A 19,802-nucleotide genomic window follows, 5' to 3' on the forward strand; every position below is an offset into this window, starting at 1 on the left:
TCCCCATTCCCCCCAAATCCTGACACATCTCAATGCAGGAGATACTAAACATTTTTCTTGTTTTACAGTTATGTAACAGGCTGGAAAAGGTGAAAAACAGGTGATGGTTCTCTCTCCATATCCCTCCCTTCGACCTCTACCCCCACCCCCCGCAGTGCTGTGCAGGCAACAGGCTGCTCTGTAAGCAGGTCACATTCACGCAGGCTCCGGGTCACACCAGCAAAAGAGGCTGGAGATGCTGACTCAGCAGGGCGGGTTCGCCCACCCAAAAAAGCCTCCTGCTAAGTCAAGACGGCCCACCCGCCCCACCCCCTCAGGAGCCTCCGTCTCCACAGAAGCTGCAGGAGTAGCTGGAGCAAATGCCAAAAGGGCGAGCGATCCTGAAGCGGTCTCAGTTTCCCCATCTGTAAAACGGGGCTGGTTACCCGCAGTTGTCCGGTGCTGCGGTTTCCAAGGACCCACTCGCAGGTGCTCGCCCTGAACCCCCCCGCCGGCGCCTGCAGCCGCAACCCACCCAAGGACGAGGGGTGGGAGGGCTCCGCGGTCCCTTCCACGCCCCCAGCCCAGCCCCGCTTCCCCTTCCCAGGAGGGCAGCCCTGAGAAAGCAAAGGTCGCTTCAGCAGCCACCCTGGGCCACCTGCTTCGTCGTCCTCGCCTTCCGCGTCCGCCTCCACCGGCATGCCCAGGTCCCCGTTGGGGCCCGACATTGCGGGCTCAGGCGCCCGAACGCGGCGACCGTCGCACTGACAGCTGGCGCCGGGCGGCGGACGGAACGTGGGGCGCGCAGAGTGGAACCGGGAGGAGGAAGGCCACCGGACAGCCGGGTCCGCCGGACGCAAGCCCCGCCCCCACTCCGTCAGGCTCCGCCCGCCACGCCGGATTTCTGCCCTTACCACAGCCCAGCTCTCGCGCTCTCTCCCGCGATCGCAGCTCTGTCCCCGCCCCGCCGTCAGACTCCGCCTCTCCCCGCCCACAACCTGATCCGTCTTTGGATCTCCGCCTACTACCCGAGCCCAGCTCCTTTTTCAGCCTCCGGGAGGGGCCATTCGGGGCTGCCCGCCGAGAAGCCTAGGTGTTGGGGGCCTGGGCCCTCAGCTACGGCGAGCAAGCCCGGCAGAGGGGCGGAACAGCCTGGCACCTCCACTCTGCCCATCCTGTCGCTGGACATCTGCGGGTCAGCGAGTCGGCGCCTCCGCGTGAGCGAAATCTGAGACACGTGGTGTCTAAGGCCCCATGTGTGTATGGAAAATTTTATGGTTCGTGACACAGACGAAACAGTGCAGCGGCGCGGGAGGGCACAAAGATCCCGAGTCGTCGACACCAGGTGTGGTCCGGCTGTTTCCGCGGCCCTACTGGACCCGATGCTGTGACCCTTTTTCTGACGCTCTGAAGGGCTCAATCTCTTTCGATTAGTTGCATGAGATAGAAGTTAATAACCACACATTCCGGACGACGCTGGGACCCAAAGGCCATGCGGCGAGTTCCTGCATTCGCCGCCGGGTCACCACTGAGAATGGTTATAGGTCATGTTCAGAAGCCGGGCATTTAGCGACTCGCAGACATCCCAGAATGTGTTTCTGCTGCTCTGATGGGTGCGTGGAAACCGGGCGCCCGGGACGCAAGCCCAGTGCCTCCAGGGCTGTTCTTCCCCGGCTCGGCGTCAGTGTCACCCCTAGCAACCCTTCGGAGATGGAGACCCGCCCCTTTAAGGGGAACCTGAACCCCGGCCTTCTTCGTTTCGCGCGCCCGCCCGCGGCGCCGGCGGAGCGAACATGGCCCAGGCTGCGCGGACGCTGTGGCCGGTCGGGCACACTCTGGCCTGGAGGCTGGGCGGTCGCCTCCCTTCTGGACTCTCCGCTCAGAGTCGGGCCGGCTTCGCGGGAGCGGCTGGAGGTTCGGGCCCCACGGCCACCGCCCGCCAGGGGAGCCCGCGGCTGCTGGGGGCGGCGGCGCTGGCCTTGGGGGGCGTCCTGGGGCTGTACCACACCGCGCGGTGGCACCTGCGCGCCCAGGACCTCCGCGCCCAGCGCTCTGCCGCGCAGGTAAGCCCAGGCCGCACCGAGCCGCGGGTAGGAGTCCTGGGGTGAGCGCCGAACTTCGGGACTTCTGGTGGGGTCAGGTATCACCTCTTCCGTTCGTTCGTGACCTTGGACAGGTGACTTGGTTTTAAGTCTCTGACCGCTTAGCGTTCTCATCTGTGCAGTGGGGTCGCCACTAGATTTGCCTGCTAACTAGAATTGTTGTCTTGGTCTTAAGGTCGTTTTCTAACGTTTTTAGACTTTTTAATGGAAAGATTTGGAGACTACAAGAAAGGGAAAGAAAGCCTCCTTCAGAGTTGATTACTTTCCAACCATTTTGTTGTTTGGAAAGTAATAAACTTACCCTAAATCCTCCCACCGTCTTCCGATCGTTAGGTCGGGTATCTGTTTATTAGTGTCAGTATTTTTAGGGAACTGATGACCTTTAGACTCCAGGCTCTGAAACAGGGAGGGGCAGGGAGGTGTACCCTAGCCAGGTGGTGGCGCAGGTGCCCCTTTCCTGGGCTCAGGAGAACAGGGTGGTAGGAGGGGAGTGGAGTTCTCTGTATCTCTCTGCCCACCCCTGTGGTCCAGCTTCAGTGTCCCATCTGAATAGTGAGGGATGTGGACAGCCGCTGTGGATTTTAAACGTGAATACGCAGCCAGCTTACCTGGGGCTCACCTGCTGAACTCACAGATCCAGGCCCGAGGCCCAGATACAACCCTCTCCCCTTGGAAATATGAGGTAGACCCCACTCTGGCAAATGCTGGGCTCTGTCCCCTCACCCAGAGGGTCCCTTGGGTTGAGAGAGTTTGCGTGGGCACTCCAAGTTGAAACAATTGCTCTCCATCTTGGGTGGCACACCTTGGGGGGTGGGTGATGTCCTCTTGGGACAGGAGGGAGAGGAGAGGTGTCTGATGTTGAACAGAGCCTGGAAGATTCATCCTACCCGTACTTCCTGTCTGTGGAGGGTGTTGTATGGGCGTCTGAGGATGGACCGTCCATTGTACAAGCCTACTCCCCACCTCCCTGTGTCTCCCTTTCTCTCTGTCACCCACCCCTGTTCCTCCTGATGTTCTCAGGGTCATCCTAGAAGACTCCCTTGGGAGAAGTTTGCTTGGGGGTGGGGCCTGGGCACCAGGCCTCAGAAGCCCCCCTCCCTCTGCTTCCCACCCAGCTCTCCCTGTCCAGCCGCCTGCAGCTGACCCTCTACCAGTACAAAACATGTCCCTTCTGCAGCAAGGTCCGCGCCTTCCTCGACTTCCACGCCCTGCCCTACCAGGTGGTAGAAGTGAACCCGGTGCGCAGGGCCGAGATCAAGTTCTCCTCCTACAGGAAGGTGCCCATCCTGCTGGCCCAGGAAGGAGAGAGCTTGGTGAGCCTCAGGGAGCAACCCCCCATGTCCTGGGTCGTCCTGCAGTACCCCGAGGCCGGCCCTGCTCCGGAACTCTGGAACAATTTGGGCTCTTTGGACCTTGCTAATGATTATGAACCAGCTGGGCCCAAGGGAGGCAGAGCACCAGAGAGCACAACAGTGTGAGCTCTGAAATCAGGGTGGTCCAGGCTCAAGGTGGGGCTCTGCCACTCACATGATTTGGGGCCACTTAGCCTCTCTGGGCTTGCTTCTTCATTAATCAACGGAGGGCCATACTCTCAGGTGGTAGGGAATGCTTGGCCCAGTGCTTGGCTCCTAGCATGTAGCTTCTAGAGTCCACCCTGCCCCTCAGTGCCTGGGACGCCAGGCAGGTGAGTGGGAAGGGCCCAGACCTTAGGTCCTCCCCGTACCCTCCTTCCCGTTAGCCACACTTGGGTCTCCCTTACTCAGGGCGGGCCTGGGCTGGGGGGGGGGGTGGGGGGACTAGGTTCTGTGGGACAGAGAAAGCTCCATGGGCATCGATTTTGGGGATGAACCCCCAGCGATGGACAAACAATGCCAGGGTTCCATCCAGCCAGTTTCCTCACATGCCTGGGTGTTTATTTGAAAAGAACCCTGGTGATCCTGCTGGTGGCTCCAGGACCCACTCCCCCAATTTAAACCAACCTCTCGTCCTCCAGCAACAACTGAACGATTCCTCTGTCATCATTAGCGCTCTCAAGACCTACCTGGTGTCGGGGTAAGGAACCCCAGGGGGCGCCTGGGTGGCTCAGTTGTTAAGCTTCTGCCTTTGGCTCAGGGCGTGATCCCGGCGTTGTGGGATCGAGCGCCGCATCAGGCTCCTTTGCTGGAAGCCTGTGCTTCCTCTCCCACTCCCTCTGCTTGTGTTCCCTCTCTCGCTGGCTGTCTCCCTGTGTCAAATAAATAAATAAAATCTTAAAAAAAAAAGAGGAACCCCTCAGAGGCCCAGGCTGGCCCTGCATTTCATCCCTTTTATCTCCCGGGAGGCCTCACCTGGGTTCCTGCAGGGGAGCGGGGTGGGCATTCTACTCTGAAACCCCCCTTCCTGTCCTCCGGACATCTCCCTCTGTCAGGGAAGCATTTCTGGTGTTTGCCCCAAGTCCCTCTTGCCGCAGGACCTCCTCTGACACCCACAGAGGGCGGAAAGCTTTCGTGGGTTGGTCCTGGTTCCCCTCCGGAGCTGGGTCAGGTCCGGGTAGACACCCACCCCGAGCAGGCGAGGGTTCAGCCTCCCAGGGGAGGAACTCGCTGGGGTGAGACTCTGGCTGTCTCCCAAAGGCAGCCCCTGGAAGACATCATCACCTACTATCCACCCATGAAGGCTGTGAACGACCAGGGGAAGGAGGTGACGGAATTCTGCAACAAGTACTGGCTCATGCTGGATGAGAAGGAGGCCCAGCGCATGTATGGTGGAAAGGAGGCCAGGACGTAAGTGAGGCCGGGGCAGGTCCCGGGAGCTGGCAAGGGCACGGTCTTCCCGGAGGGGGACAGGCTGAGCGAGACAGCTGTGAGAGGGGAGCAGCGTGGCTGGGGCCACGGCCAGGGCTGAGTCTCCTTCAGGAACTGCTGCTCGGGCCTCCGCTTCCCGTCCATACGCTGCGTGGTCTAAACAGCGCACCTGCTCCCTGGCCTCCCAGGCCCCGGCAGCCCGCCTGGCCTGCCCTCTGTCCCCCGTCTTGTCCACAGGGAAGAGATGAAGTGGCGGCAGTGGGCGGATGACTGGCTGGTGCACCTGATCTCCCCCAACGTGTACCGCACTCCTGCCGAGGCCCTGGCCTCCTTCGACTACATCGTCAGGGAGGGCAAGTTCGGGGCAGTGGAGGGGGCCGTGGCCAAGTACCTGGGTGCGGCGGCCATGTACTTCATCAGCAAGCGGCTCAAGAGCAGGTGACGGTGCTGGGGTGCGCGTGGGTGTGCCTGGGGGCCTGCTGTCCCCAAGGCCCTGGTCTAAGCCAGGTCGGACTCGAAGGCAGAACTCCCAATCGCCTCCGCCACCCCAGGGGAAGCAGGCTGGCCTGGGTGCCTGCTCTGTGCCTTCTTCTGTTGCTTTCTCTGTGGTCGGTTCTCTTGTGCTTCTTTGACCACGGCCTCCCTGTCTGGCGCAGACGGTAACTGAGTTTTGCAAGTGTGATGCCCCTCGGGGGAGCAGCCCCGGCCCCCTAGGCTTCCTGTTTGCCCCACCTGGGCGGAGGGTTGGAGTTCCCCGGCGGACTTCCCGCTTCCCCACCAGGCACCACCTCCAGGATGATGTTCGCGAGGACCTCTATGAGGCTGCCAACAAGTGGGTAGCGGCCGTGGGTAAAGACCGGCCCTTCCTGGGGGGCCAGAAGCCGAACCTGGCCGATCTGGTGAGTCAGGCGGTGTCAGGGTGGCCCAGACTTGAGGGGCCTGTCTGGGTAGCGGAACCTACATGTAGGCGATACCGACATCTCCCAGTTCTCCCGCTCTGGAGGCACCTGGCTCCTTCCAAGGAACTGTCTTCATTCACGTCACAGGGTCAGGGGAGGGGCTGGCTTCAGGCCCAGCTGGATCCAGGGGCCCAAGTAGTATTATCAGGGCTCAGCCTCACCTGTTGCATCTCAACCCCTTGGAGTCGCTTGCACCCAGCGAAAGTCCTGGGACAGTGTCTTGTTGGTCTGGCTTGAATGCCAAGCCTTGAAGCAGCCCTTCAAGCCGGGGTAGAATATGTTGGTCTCCAGGTCTGGGTCTTAGAGCTGGGTAGTGGGGTCCCCTCTCCAAATCTCAGGACCTGAGAGTGGGCCAGGACGTTTTCCCAAAGGAAATTCTGGAGGTGGGATTTGTTGTCCAGATAGGGGGTGTGGGTGCAGGGCAGGCAAAACCCACAGAAATCCCACAGACTTCACTCAGAGCCCCAAGTGCAAACTTGGCCGTGTAGTGAGCCCTCTCAGAGAGGGGAGGTGACGGGCTCCAGGGCACACGACCGGTGGAGGACCGGGCAGGTCTGGACCCCCCTCTGTACCCTCCCGCAGGCAGTATACGGCGTGCTGCGCGTGATGGAGGGTCTGGAGGCTTTCGACGACCTGATGCATCACAGCCGCATCCAGCCCTGGTACCTGCGGATGGAGAAAGCCATTGCTGAGGCCCCCCAGTGACCTGAGTGTCCCGGGAGGGGTGGGAGACCGCAGAAGACGCCAGCTGCCGGGGACAGGCCCGCTGGGTCGGCATTGGATGCTGTGCAGTGGGGGACGGGGTGTTTCTGCCTCTCACCCTCCCCCACCCCTCCAGCGCCCTCCCTTCTAGCACTGGACGCCTGCTGAGGCCCTGGGATGCTGGGGGATGAAAGCCAGGCCTGATTTCTGTTCACAGCACCCCTGAGGGGCACGGAAGGCTACCCCTCAGCCCCAGGTGGCCGACCCACCCTGACCCCCTGTCCTGGGCCTCCCTGCGCTTCAGCTGTTCTCTGGGACTCTCCGTGGCCTGCTCTGTCCACACCCTGGGGGTGGGAGTGGGGTCAGGCTCCTGCCCTGGACTGGGGAAGTAGGAATAGTCTGGTTTATGAAGGATTGGTTTCATCCCTGCTGCTCCTGGTTCCAGCTCTTCCCAAGTGCCCCTGGGACGGTGTGTCATGTTCGCAATAAAGGAAGGGTTTGCTGCTGCCGTGGTGCGGTGCTGCGTGTGACTGCTGGTGAGCCAAGGCTTCAGAACGAGGCCGCGCCCGGCCCGGGCGGTGACGACTGTTTGTCCAGTGCTTCCTGGGTGTCAGGCCTGGGGTGAAGGACACCCCCACAGGATAACAGCAGGGAGGCCTGAGATGTCCCAGGGTGCGGGCCCAGTGCTGCCCCTCACTGGCTGTGGGACGCTGGGCAGTGACGCCCTCTCTGAGTCTCCATGTCCTCATCTGCCAAATGGGCATAATGATAACCTCCACCTCAAGGGGAAACGGGGAGGGTTTGAGCACGAGAAGCGGGTCAAGTGTGGAGAAGGACGCCCAGCTCAGAGCAGGGGCTGGAGTGGCTCCAGTCCTGCTCTGCACGCCAGGGGAGCAGGGTTCCGGAACCTCCGAAGCAGGTGGGCACCCGGACCTCAGCGCCAGGCCTGGGTAGGGGACTCTGGAATAGGGAATAGTCAGCTCTGGGAGCTGAGCAGGGGGGGGCTATGAGTGGAGCCCCGTTCCGAGCAGAGCACCCAGGGCCGGGGGGGCCCCGTTCCCCCCGTTCCCATAGATGAAGAGCACAGCGGCCTCTGGAGGCCTGACAGGTGGCCAGGGGGCTGAACTCCTCTCTGGGCCATCCCATTCGCCCAGACCTCTCCGGAGAGTCTGACATTTTTATTTTCTTTATTAATTTTTTTAAAAGATTTTATTTATTTAACACAGATAGAGACAGCCAGCGAGAGAGGGAACACAAGCAGGGGGAGTGGGAGAGGAAGAAGCAGGCTCATAGCGGAGGAGCCTGATGTGGGGCTCGATCCCATAACGCTGGGATCACGCCCTGAGCCAAAGGCAGACGCTTAACTGCTGTGCCACCCAGGCGCCCCTCTTTATTAATTTTTTTAAAACCTAAAAATAATTCATGCTCCTTGTGATGGCAAACATTCAATAAGGCAGAGGCCCGGTGAGCACTCTGGAGGCCAACAGCCTAAGGTTCGGAAGCAGCGGCCTCCATGTCTCCCGCAGAGCTGGTCTGCCACCTGCTTGTTCTCCTTCCAGTCACGGGCTTCTGTCCGCGTCGGCACATGTCACGCCGGCTCGCTCTTCACGGCTGCAGTGTCCGGGGCACGGATGCACCGCAGCCCACGGCCCGGCCAGGGGCAGCACCAGCGTGTCCAGAATGCTGTTCTTCTGCAGTCAGGCCTTAAGTCCAGACAGGCCTCTACTCCAGAGACCTGGGGTGGCCTGTGGATCCCAGAGCCCGCCTCAGCAGGATAGGAACCGGGCCACAGGTCAAGCCAAGGCCACCATGGGACACCGACTGAGCGTGCTTCTTTCACTGATTATCCCAGGGGATAATCCTGCCTCAGTTTCCTTAGATGTTCCTGGGCCAGCCCCTGGGTGTATTTTCCCATAACCACTAGAGGGCAGTAGAGAATGCAAAATAAGGGCTTATGCTGCCACCTTGTGACCATCTTCAAAATTGCATCTTGCATTTGCGCATCGGTAAAATGGGTTTAGCAGGTAGGGGTCTGAAAATGGACAGGCAGGAAAAGGCACACCTCTCGTAGGAAAGGGCCCCAAGACAGGAACCTTATGCTCAGATCAGGGCATGTGCCTGTGGTTGATGGCGGTGGAAGGCCGGAGGTGGGAACCCCGCCAATACCTGCTGTGACCTTGGGCAAGCCCTTGGAAGTCAGTTAACCTTCACCGGCTGGCGTGGTCAGAGATGGAAAGACCGCACAGAGTCGATGTGCACAGTTGACATGTGATGGGCGTTTTATGCAGCCGGTGGGGTCTGCTGTCCTCAGAACACACTCCCTGCTCTGTTCCCAACCAGGATTCCAAAGCTCACGGTCAAGAGCTCCAGGAAGCAAGAAGAGAGGAGTCGTGAGAACAGCAAATCCTTCTGCCCTGGGAGTCAGGGAGGTCTCCCTGGGGAGGGCAAGCCACCGCTGGGGCTTCGAGAATCCGGAGGATTCCGGTTTGCTTTTTTCTGTGTGTTAGATTGTCCAATTTGAAAATTTCACTGTGATTATGCACATAATGAATGTTTATTGTACCTGAATAAAACTTTCAGGTAAGCAAAAGGATGATGCCAATTATTTACAGTCCCACCGACCTAGAGATAGGACCGCTTACAAATTTTTGGAATACAGCCTTCTAGATTATTTTTTATGCAGCTTACATAGAGTGCATATATGTGTGCGTGTATATATGTATCTTTATAAATAATAAACATATATACGTCAGTTAAATGGCAGTCATATGGCAGGCGTTGTTTTAAGCACTCTGCATATTTTACCTTGTTTAATCTTTGCAACCCCAACCCCATTTTGCAAATGAGCACACGGTCATCAGAGAGGTGAAGTGAATCGCCCGGTGTTCAGATCCCACCTCTGCCACTTAGCCAGACCTCCTGGCTCCAGAATTTGGAGTGTTAACATAGTGTCTTATTGCTCCCCGCTTGCTCTCTAGGTAAGTTTTTCCTTTTTTCTAAGTAAAAGTTTAGATTGTGAACATACACCAGATCCGCACCTGTTCCTACCAGTTCCCATGACTGTGTGTTTTCCTCAGTAGCCAAGTCCCCTCAGATGACTCTTCCCTGCTTTACTTCACCAGCCGAATGGGAAGGATTTTGATGGGGAGAAGTGTCTACTGGGGAACAGGGTCTGCAATGGGGGAGTGGCCTGGTGGATTGGCCCCCCAAAATGTCCAGGTCTTACTCCCCGGAACCTGTGACTGTTAGCTCAGTGGTCAAGGGCATTTGTAGATGTGATTAAATGAACGATTTTGACATGAAGGGATTTTCCTGGATTGTCCAGGTGGGGGCCTCAATGTAACGTAATCGCAACCCCGGGGTGCCTGGGTGGCTCAGTCGGTTGCTGCCTTCAGCTCAGGTCATGATCCTGGGGTCCTGGGATCGAGCCCCGTGTCTGGCTCCCTGCTCAGCGGGGAGCCTGCTTCTCCCTCTCCAACCCCCCCCCTCATGCTCTCTCTCAAATAAATAAATAAAATCTTTAAAAAAACCAAACCCGACATAATCACAATCCCTTGTAAGAGGGAGGTGTGACTCCAGAAGAGAAGATGAGAAGCAGTGGCTGGGGGGATTCGAGAAAGGGCCAAGGGAAGGCTAACGCCTCCAGAACCCAGAGGGGCAAGTCCCTTGTCCTGTCTGTAGTTTCCTCCTCTGGAAAGCGAGGGGTGGGGCTGGGCTCTTGGGTACAGAGGGGGTGCCTGCCCTGGCCAGCAAGGGCGGAGCCTGCCCCCTCTCTCAACAGCATCCCCAGCTGCTCTGGGGAGATAAGGGGTCCTGTGGATGACATACAAAGGGGTGGCTGGCGCCTGCCCGGCCAGCTGCCGTTCCAGGAAGCAGCGAGCAGGAAGTGCAGGTCTGTCTACACGCCTCGGCGGTCAGGCCTCAGGTTACTCGTGCTTGGTTCTTGCCTGGCCTACCCCCTTGTAGCCGGCCCAGGCCAGTCTCTCCAGCCACCATGTGGGCCTCACTGGTCTGCTCCGGCTTCCTCCTCGGCCCCAGAAGCCAGGGACCAAGGTTCACCGCTGAGCAGCGGGCCCAAAACGCAGGTGCTCCCCTCTCCCTTCCCCTACATTCCAACCTGCTCCGACCAGTGAGATCGGGATTGGGGGCGGCCGGCTGGGAGCCAAGGTTGAGAACATGGCTTCAGAGTCAACAAAGCTGCTTTGCATCTCAGTTCAACATTTACTTAGCCTTTGTATGAACCCGGACAAGTCCCTTCACCCTCTGAGCTGTCGGGAAGGTACTGTGCCCATCTTGTTCATGAGGAGACTGAGGCTCAGAGAGGCATGAGATTTGCCCAAGATCATAACAGCCAAGTGCCAGGATCCAAGCACAGGCCTGCCCAATGCTTGCCAGCCTCTCTGTGGCCTCCCAGCCCAGGAGGGTAACCGGAAACGGGTGCCACCTGCCTGAGGCGAGGCAAAGACTCCTGCTCCTGGGTCAAAGTCCTCACAGGTGGGTGGAAGCATGGTCCCTGCCTCCTGGGCCTCCTGCGCGGGGGGGGGGGGGGGAGCCCCAACAAAGCCCAGGGGTCTGCTGACATGCATTTCAAGCATTTCTTCTTCTTCTTCTTCTTCTTCTTTTTTTTTTTTAAGATTTTATTTTTAAGTCATCTCTTCACCCCATCGTGGAGCTCGAACTCACTACCCAGAGATCAAGAGTCACGGGCTCCATCCACCGAGCCAGCCAGGTGCCCCTCCTTCCAACTTTCTAACAGGCCTCCCAGGCAAGTCTTATTCTTGTCTAATGGATAAACAGGGTCAGAGAGGTGGTGTGACTTGCCCAAGGCCACAGTGGGGCAGGGATTTCCGGTGTCCCAGGCCCAGTGTCAATCCATGGAAAGTCAGACAGGCTTTCTGCAGCTCCCACGTCCCCCGTTCCCCAGACTGCTCCAGGCTCTCCGGCTCTGACCTCACAGGAGGCGGCTGGACGCCACCTGCACAGACCTGAGTGCCTGAGAGGGCCCCACAGAGCTTGGCTTCCTGGAGGAGGAGGATGGGGGTGCTGCGGGGGCTTGAGTGCCGGCCGCCCACTCAGATGGGCGAGGGGCTAGGCCTGAGCCCATCCCATCCTGGGTCTTGAAACTCTACACTATTCCCTGTATCCCCCCACCCCCCCAAAGTGCCAGCTGGTCGCAAACCCCAACCCGAGGGGAGGCTCTTCTCAGCCGGGATGAAGGAAGAGCAGAGCTAAGGGAGTGTGTTTGTTCCCCATTGCAGCTGTAACTAGCACAGACGCAGTGACTTAACCAATACGAAATTACTATCTTACAGTTCCGGCGGTCAGACGCCTGACATGCGTCCTGCTAGGCTAAAATCAGGGCGTCGGCAGGGCCGTGCTCCTCCTGGAAGCTCTCGGTGGAGTCTCTATTCCTCATCTCTTCCAGCTCCTAGGGGCCGTCCACATTCCTTGACTTGCGGCCCCTTCCTCCGTCTTCAGAGCCAGTGACCTCGGGCTGGCTCCTTCCCGTGCCTTCTCCCTGGCTCTCCCCGCTTCGTCTCCCCCCACTGAAGGACCCATGTGATTACATGGAACTCACCGGGATAATCCAGGATAATCTCCCTATTTTAAGGTTAGCAAACTTCATTGCCCCGTGCCATGCAACCTAATTCACAGGTTCTGGGGATTAGGACAGGGACCTCTTTGGGAGGGGGCGTAACTCTGCCAGCCATACTGTGGATCTTTCAGTTGGGAGAGCAGGCTCAGGGTAAAGGGGTCCACTGACCAAAACCCCAAGATCGTTGGTAAATGGTTTCTGCCTGTGACCCTGGCAATGCACAACGGGAGCAGGCGGCGTATTCCGTTTCCCCGGGACCACTGTTAACAAATCATCGCAAACTTAGATGGCCCCAAAGAACAAAAATCCATTCTCGCATCGTTCAGGAGGCCCAGAGTCTGGAATCCAGGTGTTGGTGGCATTGGGTCCCTCCAGACAATCTGAGGGAGAAACTTCTTACCACTCCCCTTGCCTTGGGCAGCCGCCTGCAACCCTTGGCGTTTCTTGGCTTATACATGCATGCCTTGTGGTCACGTGGCCTTTTCCCCGTCTCTCTCCTCTGGGCATGTCTGTCCAAAGTCCCGTTCTAGGACACCATTCATTGGATTTGGGGCTCACTGTAATCCAGTGCGACCTAGCTTTAACTTGATTACATCTGCAAAAGCCCTATTTCCAAGTGAAGTAACATTCTGAGATTCCTAGGGGGCGTGAGTTTTGAGGGGCTGCTATTCGACCCAGTACAAGTGGTTATATACCAGTTTCAAAGCTGGGCACACTTCTGGGCCTCCCTATAGCCTCTGAACGCCACAGTCCCCTGGTGGGTTCCCCAAGCTGCTTCCTCGTATCCCCTGCTACCCCGACCCGTGGTACCTGGCGCTATCGGGGGACACAGTGTAGATATTTAATGAAAACGGAACCCCACACTGTCTTAAGTGCTAGAGATACACCCCAAAGGTGTCCCTGCCCCAGAGGCTTCACCTTCCCTTGGGGAGACAGGCAGAAAGGAAATTAAGAATGCCAGGTGGGGGGCACCTGGGTGGCTCAGTTGGTTGGGTGTCTGCCTTCGGCTCAGGTCATGATCCCAGGATCCTGGGATGGAGTCCCGGATCGAGCTCCTCGTTCATCGGGGTGTCTGTTTCTCTCTCCCTCTGCACTTCACCTGGCTTGTGCGCTCTTGCTCTCTCTCAAATAAATAAAATCTTTAAAAAGAAAAAAAAAGAATGCCAGGCGGGGTCCTGCAAGCTCGCTAAGTGTGCACGTGTGCACCGGTGAGGCTGGGGAGGGGCGGCCCGGGAAGGGACAGCACAGATGTCTGCAGAGCGTCAGGGGTAGGGAGAGATCAGCTCCGCCCAAGACAGACTCAATCAGACAGAGGGCTGAGAAGAACCATCGGGCTCACAACTCAGGGCTCTGCTGTCCTGGGTAGAGCACCCCAAATCCTACAAATACCTACTTTCAAGAGGGAGTGGCTCTGAGAAGCCCAGAGGAGCTAGCTTTCTCATTTTTTTTGCTGACAAACACGGATTCATCTTCTAACACGCCCCCCCCAAGCCCATATCAGAAAAATCACGGCTCTGTCATTAGCTTTGTAACAATTTTATTAGAAGGCTGTTTTAAATGACAACTTCCAATTCTTTCTTAATTTGCTTTTTCACAAATTCCAGTTATCGCTAGATTTATATAGAACAATAATTTTTGCATTGATCTTTGCATCCTATTTGAATTGTCCTCACCAGGCCATTCTGGTGGAACGGAAGAGCGGCCGCGAGTCGCAAGTTGACCAGCATTGCTGAGCAGGGGTGGCACCAGCGGCAGGGGGGACCTGGGAGGGAGGCTGCTTCACAGGTAGGGGCGGGATGCTGGCCGCCCTCTCCTGGAGCCCCCACCCCAAACTCACAGTGATACCCCCCTCAGCGCCTTGTCATTCGGAAGGATGAAATGAAGAGATCCTCCCAGCCCAAGAAATGATTTGGACTTCCGTCTTCAATGCAACTGAGATTTCTGCCACTCTTCCTGCTCTCTATCGAACCCTCAGATCCTAAGGCTTCCTGGGTGTGAGCCCTGTCCTGACCTGCCCAAGGTCATCTCCCCCTGACCAGGGCCCCTCCCCCCCTGACCTTTTATCTGTCGCCAGTTCCGAGGAATTTCTTTGGACAGACTTGACGTCAGTGTGGCCAGTGGCGGGAAAGGTCACTCTCACGGCCCATCCTTCCTCTCCCCACCCGGCCTGGAGGGTGTTAGGAAGGTACAATCAACCATGAACATAAATATGAATACAAAATGAACTTGAAAATGACAGGCTATTAATTAAACAAATCTATAAAAATAGTTAGGACATAACTCTGTTCAAATAAATACGAAATAAATAGGCTCCAAGCAGTGTGACACCCGGATCAGTGGAATGTGAGGCTGGTCCCACTTTGCCCCGACTGGGATTGGACACGAATCCCCAGGGGCTCGGAAACAGACTTTAATGCAGTCGGCCAGGCTCTCTACCCCCTTTGTCTTCCCCCTGGAAGCACAGAACTTACACATTTGTCCAGCTTGTCCTTCTGAACCAAACCCTTTGCCCAAAGACACATAATTAAGGCCTTGAACACCTTCTCCTTCTCTCGTTAGGGTGTGCAGTCGGGGGGCAGCGGCTGCCCTTCCCACAGCTCCGTGATGCCCGCACCCTGCTCTCATTCCCGAGCGGGGACAGGGAGCTGTTCTGAGCCGGCGCCAGTCCTGACAAAATCTGGGGCCAGCTCAGAGCACCCAGACAGCCCCAGCGGCAGGGGCAGCAAGGCCTTCCGTGTTGCGGGAGCCAGCACTTGCCTTCCGTGAAGCCATGCACCGGGACGCCAGGCGGCCAACGGAGGGGCTTGGCCCTGCCCCCCGCATGCACACGCACATCTGGGTGCCCATCTGTTGGGGCGCTCGGAAGCCAACAGCAGGGCTCAGATGAGGGTGAGCACAGAAGCCAGACTCTTCCCTCTCCCCGGCATAACCTAGCCAGAGGGGACCCCGTAGGTCAGGAAGCTAGGGCGTGAGGCCCCCACAGACCAAGGGGAGAGGAGTGGGCGCTAACATGGGGAGAGGGCTGGTGGCCCTCCTCCTACCATATTAACACAGCAGCGAGGAAGGAAGCGAGGCGGGCACGGGGTAGACGCCCGGCAGGCCAGAGGGCAGGGCCTGCGGCTGGTGGTCTGGCTGCGAGATGGAAGAACGAAGCCGGCTCTGGGCCCCGCAGTCCGGCAGACACCGTGGGAAATGTCCCGTCCCTGTGCGCGCATGCCCGTGTCCTGCTGGCCCCTGGAATGGACGTGCTGGCCGGCCAGGGTCAGCAGGACACACGCAGTGGGCCTGCCGGGCCTTCCCCCACTCCCTTGCGGGTGCATCCCAGGCTTTTCACAGCTTGGCTTCAGTCAGCTTAGTGTTGGCACATTCACAGAATGGATGGCTACACATCCCGGGGCCGCGGGCCCAGGATCGGCGAGTCCGCCGGGCGAGGCAGCGCTGCCCCGTCCCGTCACCGCGACTGCACGCCCAGGGTGACCTTCAGGTTCTCGTATACCACGTAGCTGATGCTCACAGCCGGGATCACCTTCATGAAGTTGGGGGCCAGCCCCCGGTACAGGCCAAAGGCCCCCTCGGTCCGCAGGATCTGTCTGAAGAGGCTGCTCATGGTCACCTCCGGGGCGCCCTCAATGGAGGCTGTCGTGAGAGAGGTGCCCATCAGGGGTTTGCCGGCTCCTCCCTGGAGCCCACCTGCCTGGGGAGATGGGCCCCTGGGGACCGGCCCAGAACCAGCATTACCTTGGGCCTGCATCCGGGTCCTGACCAGGGCCAGTGGGTAGCTGGCCAGCTGGCCACAGGTGCTGGACATGGTGCCGCAGGCCAGGAGCACGAACACGCCAGGGTCCGCGCTGTTTACCGCATAGCGCTGTAGCCAGGCGTTCTTGAGCGTCTGGAAGGGGGAAGGGGGACAGGGATGAGCCAAAGTGCTGGTGAGCCCCAGAAAGAGCTTATGAGGCAAGAAGAGACAGGGGTCTGGGGGTGGGGGCACAGTTACTGGATCGCACAGGAGGCATTTCCTTGTCACATGGGATCCTCGAGGCTACGGTAACCCGATTCCCTTGGCCTGCCTGCCCTTTGTTTCTGCTGTCACTGGGAATTCCCGGAGAGAACAGGGAGTGGGCATGAGGCAAGGGCAACACCCCCTTCCCCACCCAGAGAGCCTGACTTCTGTGGTCGGTCTGCTGGGGGCCCAGGGAGCTCTCCTAGCACAGCAGTCTGGTGATCTGCCCCCGAGTCCCTGAGGGTGCAGAACCTGGGGGCTGCCAGGGCAGGCAGAGTGACAGGAGACCCCGGCAGAGAACAGAGGAACATGGAAGGAGATACCCTTTGTTTCTTGTTGCAGCCATCCCCTCCCCACCGTGTCTATCAGGGAGTGAGAACAAGCGGGGGCCTGGCTAGGAGGGGTTTCTGAATCTCTGCTACCGGGTCAAGGGTCCCGAGCCCGCTAGGACCTCACCTCGTAGACGGCTAGGTCTATCCCAGCGTAGGGGATGATCCCCAGCATGTTGGGAACATAGCCTTTGTAGAAGGCGGCCACCCCCTCTCTGGCCAGGATCTTCCTGGCACAGTCCAGCATGCCCGTGTACTGGCCTGTCTTGCGCAGGGCCATCCGGGTCTTCAGAACCTGGAGAACCCAAAAGGAGAGACGGGAGCGTGAGCACGGCCCACTCGTCCCCCTCAGCCCCGTGTGCACTGCCTGCGCTAGGACCGAGGCGGCCCTCACCTCCATAGGATAGATGCTGCTCTGGGCGATGGCCCCCGCCAAGGACCCTGCCACAAGTCTCTCATGAATCCTCAGAGTCTCCTGGTCACTGCCTACGAGGCGCTTGATCTAGAACAGAGAGCAAATGAACAGATATACCCCAGAGACCAGCATAGCTGCCGCTGCCCCAGGGTTCCTCCCGGAGCCAAGACCCGGTGTCCCTGGCACATCCGACACTGCCCAGAAATAGAAGGAACTGGCCCACACTGTGGCTGGCAGCAGACTGGGGGCTGGACCCAGCCGCCTGCCTCGCCTTGCTGTCCCCTGGGTACAGTGACCGGCTCTAGCTTCCAGGGCCTTAGCAGGACAGGGACCTTGGCCCGGGGAAGCTCAGGAAGCAGCTAACGACAGGCGACTCGGCTGGGGAAGCTGGGTCCTCACCTGCTCATAGGCCATGAATTTGATGGCCGACTCGGGGGCAATTTTGAGGACGTTGATGCCGTTGCCACGCCAGAGGGATTTGGCCCCACCTTCTCGAATCATCTGGGTGAACCCGCCCACGATGCACATGTTGTTGCTGCGGGAGGCGTGGACCTGACGAGGAGGGAAGGAAGAGCGGTCAGAAAGAGCCCCGCGGCCAGGGGGTGGCCATCGTGGGACAGAGAGCTTCTACTGCGGGCCGCACACCGCTGGCAGCAGGCAGCTCTTGCCTGTCGGGGTTCCGGCGGGTCACTCGGCAATGGGAGAACCCAACACGGCTACCCTAGTTCTTCACAGTGCCCCTACTGTGTGCCGACCACTGTGCTGAACACCCTCGCGGCCACTACTTTAAACACATTTTTTCAATTGAGCTTTTTATTGTGGAAACATTTCAAACACGCACAGAAGTGCAGAGTGCTACATAACGGGCTTTCATGAACCCACAACCAGCTTCCACCATCATAAAACCACGGATCACTTTAAGGCACATCCCAGGCACCCTCCTCCACCCACGGACTGCTTTGTGTCTCTACAGCATTCCCAGGAATTCGGCGGAGAAAAACAAACTGGGGAGACAATTTGTTCAAGCCCTTTGGTTTTTACAGAGGAATGGAAGTCCTGGCACGAAAATGACTGGCCCAAGGCCACACAGCTGTGAGAGCGGGACCCCAGTCAGGTTCTTTTTTTTTTTTTTTTTTAAAGATTTTATTTATTTATTTGACAGCCAGCGAGAGAGGGAACACAAGCAGGGGGAGTGGGAGAGGAAGAAGCAGGCTCATAGCGGAGGAGCCTGATGTGGGGCTTGATCCCATAACGCTGGGATCACGCCCTGAGCCAAAGGTAGACGCTTAACCGCTGTGCCACCCAGGCTCACCCCCAGTCAGGTTCTATGTCCTAAAGCTTTTCTCCCCAAACCATTCCACCTCCCCACTTCCACGAGAGAAGTGAGCTCAAGTGTAACAGGCTTTAAACCAACGCAGGCTCAGGAGGGCAAGACGGGGAGGAAAGGATGGCACCTTTTCTTTCTTCCTTTCTTTTTTAAACCATTTTAGGTAGTGGGATGCCTGGGTGGCTAAGCTGGTTAAATATCTGCCTTTGGCTCAGGTCATGATCCCAGGGACCTTGGATCGAGCCCTGCATGGGGCTCCTTGCTCAGCAGGGAGCCTGCTTCTCCCTCTGCCTGCTGCTCCCCCTGCTTGTGCGCTCTCTCTGACAAATAAATAAATAAAATCTTTAAAAAAATAATTAAAAAAAAAGTTAGGTAGTTAACCTACAGTACAATCTTGGTTTCTGGAGCAGAACTCAGGGATTCATCACTTCCATACGAGACCCAGTGCTCGCCAACCCAAGTGGATGGCGCTTTTTCGAGCAGGGCTCAGAAACACCAGAGCTAGCACACAAGCAAGGGGCCGTGGGGGGTGACCGCACATGTTCAGGGGACACTGAAGTCCAACAGGGCGTCCTCGTGCAGGCCAATTTCGCAAGCCTGTCCCTGACGTGGGCCTAGCTTATCTCTGCCCTGTGGACGTGGAGTCGGGCGCCCAGCCAAGGTAAAGGTGTCTGGGCCAGGCGGGGGTCCTCCCGCACCCCCCCCCATGTGCTGCCGACACAAGATGTGCCCAAGAAGACAGGTTCCTGCCGCCCCAGTTCTCACTGGCTTCACCTGTCCGCATTTCGGCCCTGTAATGTGACCCCCGGCTTTCGTGCCGCGGAAAAGATGAATACACTACGTGCAAAAGGACACTTAGACCTGGATCGTCTGCTGCCCTTGTCTGAGCAATAATTCCAATCTCATTTATTGGGTTAGAAAAGGGTGAGCCCAAAGAGCACAAGACAAAGGAGGAGAAAACCGACCCACTGAGGACCCGCGGGGTGGAACCCAGGTGGTCCGAGGCCTGTTTTCCTACGCACCTGCATGAGCACCTTGAGTCGGTCCAGGGGCGCCGTGCAAGTTCTGGATACAGCCCCCGCCCCGCCTCCAGCCACCAGGTGTCTCCACCACATCCCCGTCTGCCTTTCCTCCACCGTGAATTCATCGGGAACCGTCAGATTCTCACCCACATCAAAGATCTGCAAGGAAGAGCAGGAGAGATTTAAACAAGCAGGCTTCTGACGCTTGTGGCCACGCTGCTGGCAGCCAGCCAGGTCCGGAACCTGGCACCGTCCAGAATGGCCAGGCCCCAGGGGCCACCCAGATAGTGACAGTGCCCCGGGCCCAGTCCCGTTCACCGTGTGGCGATGGCACAGCTCTGATCCCTGCCCGAGCCCTGCAGAGGCCCAGGGAGAGACTGGAGCGCGGCTGGAAGAAAGCGGTTATAAAACCATTTGGACAGCCTTGTAGATGCTTGCCCACAGCTCCTGCAAGAACAGCTTACAAAGGCATTTCAGCTGAGGCTCACCAGACGGCCTGAACTGAAAGGGCCAAGTCAGGGGTAAAAATTCTGAAACCCGATGTGTAACCAGATCACGCTGGCAGAACATTGCACAAGGCCTCGGCAA

At 58.2% G+C, this 19,802-nt stretch overlaps 2 protein-coding genes across 5 annotated transcripts in view; one reads left to right on the forward strand and one right to left on the reverse strand.

Annotated features, from left to right (window-relative positions):
- Positions 1-1,734: 1,734 nt before the first annotated feature.
- Positions 1,735-7,033, forward strand: PTGES2 (prostaglandin E synthase 2). Its single transcript, XM_045771191.2, has 7 exons — positions 1,735-2,042; positions 3,197-3,394; positions 4,075-4,133; positions 4,694-4,843; positions 5,102-5,302; positions 5,646-5,763; positions 6,406-7,033. The coding sequence occupies exons 1-7, from the start codon at positions 1,773-1,775 to the stop codon at positions 6,526-6,528; spliced, it is 1,119 nt and encodes a 372-aa protein (XP_045627147.1). The 5' UTR covers positions 1,735-1,772; the 3' UTR covers positions 6,529-7,033.
- Positions 7,034-13,641: 6,608 nt separating this feature from the next.
- Positions 13,642-19,802, reverse strand: part of SLC25A25 (solute carrier family 25 member 25) — a 33,104-nt gene continuing 26,943 nt past the window's right edge. For all 4 annotated transcript variants that reach the window (XM_045771077.2, XM_045771078.2, XM_045771076.2 and 1 more), the window contains exons 5-10: positions 19,215-19,373; positions 17,265-17,417; positions 16,845-16,952; positions 16,578-16,745; positions 15,860-16,010; positions 13,642-15,757 (exon numbers count right to left, since the gene is read on the reverse strand). In XM_045771077.2, the coding sequence (XP_045627033.2) occupies positions 15,573-15,757; positions 15,860-16,010; positions 16,578-16,745; positions 16,845-16,952; positions 17,265-17,417; positions 19,215-19,373 (924 nt within the window). In that variant the 3' untranslated portion in view covers positions 13,642-15,572. The remainder of the gene's footprint in view (positions 15,758-15,859; positions 16,011-16,577; positions 16,746-16,844; positions 16,953-17,264; positions 17,418-19,214; positions 19,374-19,802) is intronic.

The sequence above is a fragment of the Ursus americanus genome, chromosome 18 (genome assembly GCF_024610735.1).
Source record: "Ursus americanus isolate L20-20 chromosome 18, mUrsAme1.1.p, whole genome shotgun sequence".
Taxonomy (NCBI): domain Eukaryota; kingdom Metazoa; phylum Chordata; class Mammalia; order Carnivora; family Ursidae; genus Ursus; species Ursus americanus.

Excerpts from the sequence above, each read along its gene's own strand:
- PTGES2 (XM_045771191.2), top strand. The coding sequence starts at position 1,773 with ATGGCCCAGGCTGCGCGGACGCTGTGGCCGGTCGGGCACACTCTGGCC. Across the intron at positions 4,134-4,693 it reads AAGACCTACCTGGTGTCGGG|GCAGCCCCTGGAAGACATCA; the intron begins GTAAGGAACCCC and ends TGTCTCCCAAAG. Across the intron at positions 4,844-5,101 it reads GGTGGAAAGGAGGCCAGGAC|GGAAGAGATGAAGTGGCGGC; the intron begins GTAAGTGAGGCC and ends TCTTGTCCACAG.